At 45.7% G+C, this 11532-nt stretch overlaps 1 protein-coding gene across 1 annotated transcript in view; it reads right to left on the reverse strand.

The window, feature by feature from the left end:
- Nucleotides 1-9794, reverse strand: part of T265_12422 (hypothetical protein) — a gene marked incomplete at both ends in the record, with an annotated part of 29199 nt that extends 19405 nt beyond the window's left edge. Inside the window, 7 exons of the mRNA XM_009163838.1 lie at nt 3146-3251; nt 4942-5258; nt 6348-6717; nt 7113-7428; nt 9124-9197; nt 9234-9376; nt 9414-9794. Coding sequence (XP_009162102.1) covers nt 3146-3251; nt 4942-5258; nt 6348-6717; nt 7113-7428; nt 9124-9197; nt 9234-9376; nt 9414-9794 — 1707 coding nt within the window. The remainder of the gene's footprint in view (nt 1-3145; nt 3252-4941; nt 5259-6347; nt 6718-7112; nt 7429-9123; nt 9198-9233; nt 9377-9413) is intronic.
- Between the last annotated feature and the right edge of the window lie 1738 nt (nt 9795-11532).

Here is an 11532-nt window from a genome sequence, read left to right on the forward strand (position 1 = left end):
CGATATGGCAGTAAACTCATCCATCGCAAGTGGGGGGACGCGGAGCTCATACTAAGAAATCAGTCTGATTAAGGGTACTATTACTTGATGTTAACGCAAGCCTACCAAGTCAACGTCGTTTTATTTTAGCCACGCTGAATCCAGTATGGAGAAAAGCATCCATTTTTAGCAAATAACAACCCAGTATGCCACCACAGTTTTGGTGGGGAGTACAGTCCTTTATTCCATTGTTCACTGCTACAAAACAAGTGGGATCCCGGACCTACACAAAACTCGCTACCTGTGGAAAAATCCCATGGGAAAGCGTCGTCCTTTGAAAGAAACCGTACAAAGTATGCTACCGTCTTCGACAGATAATACGTAATAGTGATGATCGTTCAGCTGTAACATCCTTTCAATTCACAGCTGCCACGACACCCAAAAAAGTATGAGGGTTGAGTTACTGCAAGGGTGCAATCGAGATGTAAATGATAGGCTCGAACCTTCTGGTCAGTGAGTTCGCACTTTAGCAACTCAGCTACCTCGCGCGCTTTTCGACAGATACACAGATACAATTGCCTATCACATGAATTCCAGCCGAATGTCTCGTTTTTGATAGTCTGCTGCCGCTGCTAGTACTACTGTCTATGATCAAAAGTGCATCAGCTGGACTTAGTTGCCTTGACCAAGACCCGTAGTCTTGACGCTGCGGTGGGACCTGAATACTGCAATGATCCAGCGAGCTGTAATAAGGGACTTCCATCGTCACGGTTGACATTTCCAGAGAAATTAGACAGCAGTAGCCAGAGAAACAACATCTGACCCCCTTACCGCAAATTATCGTATTGCGCAGAGATCTCGAGGTGTACTCATACTGTTCTTTTTGGATAAAAAGAAACTATGAAAACAAACAAAAAAAACAGAGAAAGCCAGCAATTCCCATCTCTTAATCTGAAAAAAACGAGCGAGAAAGGATCGGAAAAAAAGTACAAAACTCGATTTTCCAACGGCTGATCATGATTGCTGACAAATCACCAGTGCGGTCAAAAGCCCTTGGTACACGCCAACCCCCAGCCAAGTGGATTAGGGTAGTGACTCAGTGGCCTGAGCAGGGTTACCTGGAAATTCTAACATATACCGCTGGTCAAACTACTAAATCAAAGTCTTTTGGACGGAATCATGAGCAAAATCTAAATTATCCAACAGCCTTCTGGGCCATATGCTCTTGAGCCAAAGATCTGAGATGGAGTACCTTTAAAAAATCTGCTTTTCGGTTTGGCTAATACCCGCCCATGTAGTGGATAAACAGCCATTGGTATCCCAGATTTATCAACTCCTACACTTCTCCAACATCAATACAACCTTGTTTGCTTCCAAAGCTATAAATTAGGCACCCGTTTGTAGTCCCTCACATACAACAAAAACTAAGCGAGCGCTAGTAAGATCCGGGGAGCTGTTTAACATCGAAGTATTTAATAGCTACACCTCTGAAAACAGATAGACAGACATAGCTTATTCAAACCCACTATTCCTTAAAAATCTACGTGTTGTCTCCAAAAAGCCCACATACAAAATGTCATTATAACGTTGCACATCAACGCCGTCCAGATTCTTCTCTCTACTCTTCGAGTGTCGCGTGGGACCGGCGCCCCATGATCTCGGTGTGTTGAGGGCGGGGGTATCATTCAACTATAGCATCCTTTCGGTGCCTAACTGCCACGCCACCCGAAGGAAGTATGAGGGCTGGGATACTGCCAGGTTGCCCAAGCTTAGACGGGGGAATTAAAGGGGCAGAGGTCGGATTCAAACCAGGACATTCCGGTCAGTAAATTCGCGCTTTAACCAATAAACCATCTCGCGGGAGCACTGGTCGGATTGGATTCTTGTTAACAGCCGACTAGAAGTTTGGAACACTTTCCTCATCTCTGCATATGCTTCAAAAAATGGAGCAACAACACTGAGGAAAGCACTTCTTGAGAACTTTGGGGAGTTCACCGGAGGGCAAAATTTACGAACGACAGCATTTGTGCCAGTGCTTCCAGCGCTCCAGTGCAAACGAAAGCCATCTCACAAGCGTATTTGGTTTAGACAAGGTATTCGCTTCACACAGATGGATATTTGTCACCACTGCGGGCAAAATTTTGGCAGAAACGTGAGCGATGGGTTGCCTAGCGCCCTCCAAACCGTAGCTATTCGAACGCTCACATCAACCACATAGGAACTAGATGCAGAAATGGATGCTGCTTCTTTCAGAATACTTGCACAAACCGGATAATGGACTGGTTCACTTACGTGTTGCGACCCGACTGGTACAAGACAGACCCATGCTAATACCCTTGCGTACTACCCGAGGCGTAGAACTTCTTGCCGATGAAGATCTTGAAGACCTTTTGTATACAGATAATGTCACACCACTTGGTACCAACTCCATCCGGATATAATGTATATTAAACAAACTGGATACTGTTGCCGTGTGACTTGGTATGCCCTTCGCACCTTCAAAGAGCAAAGTGCAATTAAATCGGAAAACTAGAGGTAGCAGAGAAATTAACTCATCTGGGGAGTCGCATCACGATGGGTGACAACAAAGTCGATCAAAGTAACTGACAAAATAACCCAAGCCGTTTTTATTTTCGTTCATCTGGGAAACTTGTGGGGTCTGTCAGCTAAAGATAAAGAGTACAACGTGGCAGTGCACCCACTGCTACCGTACGGCAGTGAAGCCTGGCCACTGGCGCTGAAGACATGAGAATACTTGTTTTACCATCGGTGCCTTCGAGGTATCGTACGTTCATCCGATTAACCATGTGCCTCCTATTGGAGGCAGTCGAATGCCTCGTGATGTTTCACTTACTGAGGTATGTTCTTACGGGGGGATACGTATCACCTAAGGGTCGTGCACGTCATTACAGAGGCAGGCGTATTAAGAACTCACAAGATCAATAGTTGAGGGTACGCACCAACACGGCGGTGGAACTGTTTTACCTGCTCTCTTTCACTCAGTTAAAAGGCCGCTAATTTGTTGTCTTTACTGGTTCCCTGGATCCCCAACCACTCCCTCACTTCATCGTACACTATCCACTGACATACAGCGACGACTCCAAACTACCGTACACGATCTGAACAATGTGAGTGAAAAGGGTGGAGCCCGACTACGTTCACTCACTCGATAGACTCTTGCTGCTTTCCTTGTCTTGTCTGTGTTCAACATTAAACAGCCGTATTCCAGAAGTAGGTTAGCGTACACCAACGTATGAATGCCAAAGTAATGTCTGCAAATGAGAAAGGCATTATGCGAATTACTAGACTATGAACAAAAGACAGACATACCGACAAGAGAATAGACAGAGACAGGGAACAAACCATTTAGAAAGTTAAAAACATCTACAGTATCCCGTGTACGCAGTGATTATAGCAGTAGTAAAACTTCTGCGTAACTCTCTAGTATGGCCACTGGAACGATTGGTAGAACGTTTATCAGGGAATACACCGAATAAAGGATGTGAAAAAAGGGGAGCAAAATTATTACAGAAAGAGTGACTAAGTGAACGGAACAAATACTGTCATCGCTGTGACACATCATTGGCTGTTGGTAGTGTGAGGAGAACTGCGATTTTTGTGGAGATTTCGTCCTGTAAGTGAAGCACTCAGACGACATGGCTCTTCTTGGATCTGACGTCACTGTAGTGCAGATAACCGTAAATGATGTAAATAATCCTGCTTCATGGTTTGGGATGCGCTTCAGACCTGCAGCTTCAAGACCAGGTGGGTTCGAACCTATACCTCATGCTTCCGGATGAGCTGATCGAAGTACCAGACAAATTCTCTACCTAGATAGTTGTACCAATTTAGCTAAAGACGATATTTCCATTCGGCAGAAATAATTCGCCCACGAGAAGCGAACCGATCACACCTCAGAAGTTGCGCTGGCTTGGTCAAGTCCTCCATGTGCCGGCCGACTTTCTAAGACAATCACTTTCGCACAACCGGGTGGAGATAGAAAACAGGCGGGGGAAGGTCCAACAATGATTTCACACAAATATGAAAGCCATTACCAGGAAAAACTGGTCACCGCTGTCCCCCTATGCGGGGACCCCGAAACCGAACATGTAAATGGTTAGACACGTTGACAGAGATCTCCCTGTCGCGCGCATGCATCCAGGCCGTTACCTCCAGTTCACAAATTCAACTCCCAATTTCCCCAATGAAACGTTCACTGCCACTTATGAATTCACGTTCCAATTATATCAGCTACCGCTTCCAGTGTGCAGGTATCTATCCCACCTCTCCAAATCATCGGCGAACGAAACCGTGGCAGCTATAACCCCAGCACAATATGTACGCTGTTTATAGCTGAAAATGATGTATGCTATCATAGTTCCAGTGACCTGATATAATTGTGGATACGCGGAAAAATCATTCCACCTTTGGGGTCAGAAGTTTGTGTGTCCATTGGTGAACGATTTCGGTTGTCCCTGAGTACGTTTGCTCTTGGAATGAAACACAGTATATAACTGTGTTGGTGGTGTTTTGAGAATAGGGGCAAAACGACGTGCATTCGGATGCTTTGTTCTTCAGCCGTTTGCAATTCGCTTATGCAGAACCATGCAGATAAATGCACTTATATCATAAGTAATTGACCTAGTTAGGAGAAACGCGGTGGCTTGTATTGTTCCTGAAAATCAGCCAACAGAGACAAGCGAAGAAGTATGAATTTGGCGATCTCCGAAAGGGCCAAGATGGGCATAGTGAAACCATCGGTGTCAACCCACCACACCCCCTCACCGTAATCACAACATATGACTTGTTCGAAACGTAACATTCATCTCACCAAAAAGGAATGGGATAGTGTAGTAGAAAACTGCTATCGACGTAAGTCAAGGAAACAGAACGTGAAGCAATACGGGACATACAATAAATTCCTGCATGCACTTAATGAATGCTTGTCACAGGAAGACTGACCTAGTAACCAGTAGGGCATGGCGAATGATGCGCAGTCCGAGGTCGTATTTGCGCTTGATCATACAAATCTTGCACATGATACGCAGCAGTTCGATGATCACGTGAGCCGAAGATATCGCACCAACTTGGGAGCATGCCCGGAGCTGTTCGATTGCCAACAAAGTGAACTGGTAGGAAAGCTGGTATCTACACATTGCATAATAATAATTTGCAAGCTGAGCGAGGGCAAATGCGGCCGATACGGGTGGGTGAGGTTGGTCGCTCAATATTTCCGATACAGCGGCGGAGGAAGATGAGGAGGCATTGCGAAAGCAATTCTGAGAAAAGGCAGAGAAGAACAGGTGCGTTCAACCATCAGTGATCCAGAGGATCAAGGCAAAGCATCGCAAAATATGGTAGAATCTAACGATGCCCCATAAACGAGATACACCTATAAGAACTGAATCATGTCATTTCTGCGACGCGGCAGCACAAGTCCCAGGCAGACGATGAATCTGACGCTGACAAGCAAAAACTGGACCCACGTTGCAGAAAAAAACAGTCAACGCCAAGGGAAATAGCTGGGTTTACATTTGTGTTTAAGGTTGGTTAAGGTGTGGACCTACTGATTGGAAGGCTCGATAAAACTGAGTGAAGACAAGTCTCAACTCTATTGTGCTTCACATTGCCCCCAAAATGCTGCTAACCGTCGCAAAACTATCACTTGCAATTACGTACCGACTGATTCAAAAATGACACATTGTAGCGGGATACAGGTTGCTCTAATTGAGTGTGCGCCTTAATAGGCTTACAGCTTTCGTATGCGATTGAACAAGACAAGTTAAAATTGTCTGTGGGATGAGCTGAGCGATGCTACATAATCCTGCTCTCTCAGCCAACAGACCAGTAACTCACCAAACCGTCTAGAACACAGGATGACACTATCAAGTCAACCTGAACATTGTGACGGTACGTTCAAATTAAGACACCGATCGAGATGTACGTCACTGGAACCTAACCCAATCAGTCAGTCAGTCTATCAGTCATACATGCCAAGCGTACGTTTATTGTGGCTGCTATAGCCTCGGTCACCGGAAAATGGGACTGAGTGGGAGACGCGGTCAGGCACTGGAGGGGATGACGTAATCAGTTAGTTCGGGAAACTGGACAGTTACGCATTGAAGGCGATAGCTTTGATGCAGGAGCACTGCCGACTGCGTGGTAAATCATGTCTGCCCATGATATTCGACTACTATCGTACATGCTTGAATAACCTTAACTTTCCGTGGGTTGTGTCGTATATGTGCACTGACAGGGTACTGCAGCTAAACTATTTCAGTCGATTTTCGGTAACATCGCTAGATTCTAGAATGAGCATTTAGCTATCAGGGACAGTCAACTTTATCGACAGAAGTCAGTCCACTCACCGCGGGTAGAACCGGTGGAGGTAGGATGAAACCTTCCGGACTGGCTGAAGCTACCGCATCACCAGCTGGTCCAAGTTGGGGAGAAAAGGATGTCGATGACGACCTGGGAGGAACCGACAGATCCGCAAAAGACGCATCCGGTGATCGTGAAGACGAGCTCTTACGAGAGCTACCCATAACAGGACTGATGGAATATCCTTCTAAGCATGGAGGAAGAATGAGCTGGGATGCAGGAAGCTTGGTGTCCGGGCCGAATAACAACAGATTGGACTGTTTCATAGACTTAAGAAGGTTCGGGGCTTCTTTTTGAAAGACATATTGATCATCCGGATCCAGATACATATTGTAAGCGTTCATAGCACGTAGCATTCTTGAAAAAAGAAAACATCTGATTGTCAGCTAGACCATATTGGAGAGATACATTCATATCGCTCTGGTCAAAATTGCAAACAATAATAATAATAGTAGTAGTATGTTAAACATTATTGAAAAATCTCAAGTCGCCAACAATGGTGAGTCAAAAAGCTTAAGGATCGACTATCAGACGTTGAAGAAAAACGGTAAGTATTGGACAAGTAAAGTCGATTTCCAAATGAGGTTCTGCTTCCACCCACCCCATTGGACGCTCGCATCACCATAACAAATCCAAAAGCAATGATAGACTCTACCTCCCCAGAAGTTACAACAGTAGTGGCCAGCTTTTCACTTTAGCCTTCGGAGAACCATAAAAATGCCAGTTACTTCAATAGAAACCGAAGCACTTACACACAGAGAGCTTCACACTCCAAACGGAGCTGCGCCCGATGATGACCGCAAGCAGAGAAGAACTTTTTCACCGTCGAGTGTACCGCTCGAACCGCCCGGCAAGCGTGTACGTACTCTGAGCAATCACATAGAAAATTAGCGACCTTCAGGCCAAACAGAGTCGCACAGGTAACATCCGCTACAGTGCCCTGGTTCACACAACTAGCCTGCGACAGTAACTCGTTCATATTGGATAATAATTGCAGTGAAAGCTGATGAGGCGGCACAAGAGGGCACTGATCAGAATGTCTGTTGAGTATATTCGAACAGGAAGTCACTGAAAACAAAATGAATCAGATATGTAGTAAGAGGTTACTATAGACGACAGAAAGTCGGAATGTCGACAGAATGAACACAACGCGGTGCGTAAATATTAGGTCAACCTGTTTCTTTTGGGGGGAGGGATGGGGATGACTTCGCTAAGCCTTACACTGTTAAGCTGTTGTTGATCCAAACCTAAGTCCTGAGTGAAAACTTTGGCTTTGATGACTAGAATAGAAAATGAGAACTGATTAGGAAGTCACAAATGCTCACAGAAATTAACTGGCAATCTAAACCCGACAGGTTAACTGAGACGTTTTGGCAGTGAGAATGAGTGTGCTCGGTCGTATAAAGGAACAGGACGATCAATCAAATGAAAGCGCGGTGTGATGAACGGGAAGCATTGCGTACAGTCGTGCGCCATGCAGAGCACGGGCCCAAACCATATTAACCAGGTCGATTTAATCCGCCTCTCTAACGATTAGGAGACGTTAGCAAGAATTCCTTATGGATCACATTGTTCGTACTCGTTGCAGCTAGATTGCTCTTCCCTTGCTACGGACACATAAGAGATCAAAAGTCTGAAGACGCCTTGGATCCTCAGCTCAAAGGAGTCAAGGCTCACAACTGTAAAGAACGCTCTTACAGAAGCCTTATACACGCGGCCTTCGAATTTCAGCAAAATTCGTCCGCAACACCACAAATGATGCAAGTTGGTGGACGCTGCCCACGCCCTGAATATCAGCACATCGACTTCATCCGCTATAGTACTATCACCGCAAGTGCAACAACCAAGATATGTGGGCCAACCAACAAAGTCATTTGGATTCTCAGAGAGGCAAAACAGGACAGAATCCTGGAGTAATAATTTACAATCTGAAGGTGTAAAGCTGACGAATGGGACCACATCCGATGGCTTTCCTACAGTACTTTACACACACGTCAAACAACAAAGCGATGTCATCAGAATGATCCAATTTGATTAACCTCTCTCCGGACGCGATACCTAGATTTACGGAACTTCGGAATCTGCACTTTCTGATAATACCAATGACGAAAGTAAAAATAAATGCAGCGAAAAAAAGACAACCCTGACGAACTCTGCAAACTCCAGTCCGACTGGAGGTATGGAAATATAGGTTATTAATCAAGCTGACAGCATGAGCGCGTTGTCGTGCGGCGGTGCATCTCCGGCTGTGGTTATGGCACGGTCAGACTGAATGGACCGGTGCACATGAAAAGCGAGGTGCCCCCGTGCTTTGTTTTATAATATAAGTATTTTCGCGCAGCCTTCCACGGCCTGGACTCTGTATTAGTCGATGAATCACTAAGTTGAAAGGATGCTCAAGCTCCCGAAAGTTGTCCATAGAATGCATTACGAAAAAGATGGTTTTTATAGCACTAAGATGTCCTACCACTGCGGCTTCACAAAATCCAGACAAAGAACCCTCGGCCTAAAGTGAGGCAAAGGTATCAGGACAGTAGTTCCCCAGAAGAGAGCATCATGGAGGAAAGCGATATCTGGCCACTTATCTCCAGCTGTTTCCCTTTTTCGTCTTCTACGTTCCTTTTATTCGCTCTCCCCAGAATCGTACGATATTTGGGCACCAACCGAAATGCGGATTAGTCTATGTCATTTGGCTAATCAGGCTACCGTACGGAGTTAAACGACCGCAAGAAAGCAATCATCTTTGTACACAAAGAACCATACCTTGACCAGTTGGATCACAAATAGAAGAGAACTGCACATGTTGCATCCAGGAAATAACGAAGATCTGTATGTCTCTAAAAAGTTGGTGAAAAGCATAGTTAACAACTTACCTGCAAACTTCATACATGCGCTCAAAAATGTATGGATTCGAAAGAAAGTTGAACACCACTTGTAAGTCAAAGGGCACACTCTCACTAGTGCAGTGACGGTGAAAAAGTACGTGGCTCATCGGAAGCCAAAAAATAGAGAACATCTGAGTAGTCGCATGAACAAAGGTACAACTGACTTACTGTGCCAATCAACTTGCGGAACAAATGCGCAGGTAAACTCAACAACAAGTCTGTTGTCATATGAGGGGGCGCAGTCTTTGCTAGATTTATCAGACAAAGTGTTTGAAGGGAAGAATCTCGCTGAAGAACCATGCTTTGGAGTCGCCGCGAAATATCGTACGTATGTATAGTGCCATAAACCGTGTGCAAACGTCGCCGGCACTCAAAGTGATGTAACTGAAAGAATGTCTCGAGATCCAGAGGGGACTCGAAAGGCAGCAGGTGTGAAAAGAGGGGAAAACAACCATGCAGTCGATCGTGGAAAGTGGAGTCCCGCGGCACATTGTTAAATGCGATCTTTGTCAGGTAAACAATGGATGATGTGGTGCTGTCTTGTGACATTTTGTTGGGCCTGGAATGCCTCAAACAACGGTTGGAAAGATGTCACCATATATTACTTTAGTCTGCGTGATTTATGTCCAAACTTCACTTGCAAACACCAGAATCCGTTAGTGTGAAAATTCTACAAGGAAAGGAGAAAGCAACGGTTAACATACCGCAAAAAAACATTGTACAGCTCGTCGGAAGCATATGCAGGCAGAATGTCGGAACTATCCATCGTTTTCCACTGAATCAACCCAAAGAGATATTAGGAGAAGCTGGTCGAGATCGTTGCCGAAAAGAGAGAACTGGAGGTCTGGTTGCTTGCCTTCATATACGCCGTCGATAATTGCAAAGCCCATCGTATCCGACTTCGGAAGCAAAAGTGGACCGCCATCTGCGTAGACCATGTCGAAGAGGGTCCGCATTAGTAGCTTCGGTAAGTGGTGCCTGTAGGACTAGTTAATAATCCAGCAGGAGGTAGAGCCAACAGACAGCCATCATCATCATCACCATCATCGTATTCCAGGCAGTTTACATTTGGTACAGTAGTAATAACTGTCGCATGTTCGTTGTTGATTCAGTGGATAATAATAACAACCTATTGTTATTGGTACTTTATTAGTGTCTGAGTAAGCAGGAGAGGATAGCTGTGCACTGGATAGAGAAGCTGACGTGATTGAAGAGATAATCCAGGAATGGCAGTGGAAGTTTGATTGCGGAGATCGAGAGAGGAAACCACATATTAAAGGTGATTGTTCGGATGCATGCGTACCATTGAGTAAGCGACTGACTCAAGTTTATCAATGTCCCCAACCATTGACGTGCCCGTCTCAAGGCCCGCCTCTAAGGAGACGGCAACGACCAACTAAGTTGGGTTTGTAGCTAGTTATTGTTGGTTTGTTTTTTATCGATCTTTTACATACGGAACACTCATTCAATCAATTTAGAACCAATAAACCGTTAACCATCGTCACATTGGTTCCCGCTGCTACAGTTCCGATCACCGGGATGTGGAAGAGTGTGGGACATGGAGCCATGCCTTAAGGACGATGACATGTTTCGCTAGTTCGTGAATTGGATAGCTACCCATTGAGGGCAATGGCTTTGACGTACCAGCGCCGCTGACTGCGTGATTGGGTCATTTCCGCCAGTACCGTTAACCGTTGAAGAACTGAGTCCTGAAGTCTTCATTCAGGGAGGCGGCAGGTGTCAACTCGACTCAGTTTACTGGTTAGTGTTTCCATACTTCATTGCCAGGTTATAGATTGCCCACCTCCTGATTGCTCTCACGCAGCACAAGGCTGGATGAAAAGAGCTCTGCGAGGCAGGCAGCGGTGTACATGTCCTAACCAGGGTAACCTATGAAGTAGGGATAACTCATCTATCGCGAGGGAGTTTCTTCTTCCTAGGAATAATGGATAGGGGATTGGCAGGTAGGTTGGTCGACTGGTGGGGAGGGGATATGTGCGAGGGTCGATGCGCAAAGAGTGACACTCCCCGGTTGCTCGAACCGAAGGGGGTTTGGATGGTGTGCCCCGGCCATGAGCCATTGGTTCAGAAGTGTGATCCACAAGGTACTGGAAGGATATAGGGTTTTGTTCGGGGGCTTCGTCCTTAGCCTCTGACACAAAAGTTCGAACCACGAGGCAGCGGCTGTTAGGGTTTTCTAAGGGGACCATACCCAAAGTCATCGACTCAACAGATTGACCAACTTGGCCCGAGGACGCAAGGTCTCAATTCTAACGCAGCTGCGCAC

Source organism: Opisthorchis viverrini (genome assembly GCF_000715545.1).
Source record: "Opisthorchis viverrini unplaced genomic scaffold opera_v5_1, whole genome shotgun sequence".
Lineage (NCBI taxonomy): Eukaryota > Metazoa > Platyhelminthes > Trematoda > Opisthorchiida > Opisthorchiidae > Opisthorchis > Opisthorchis viverrini.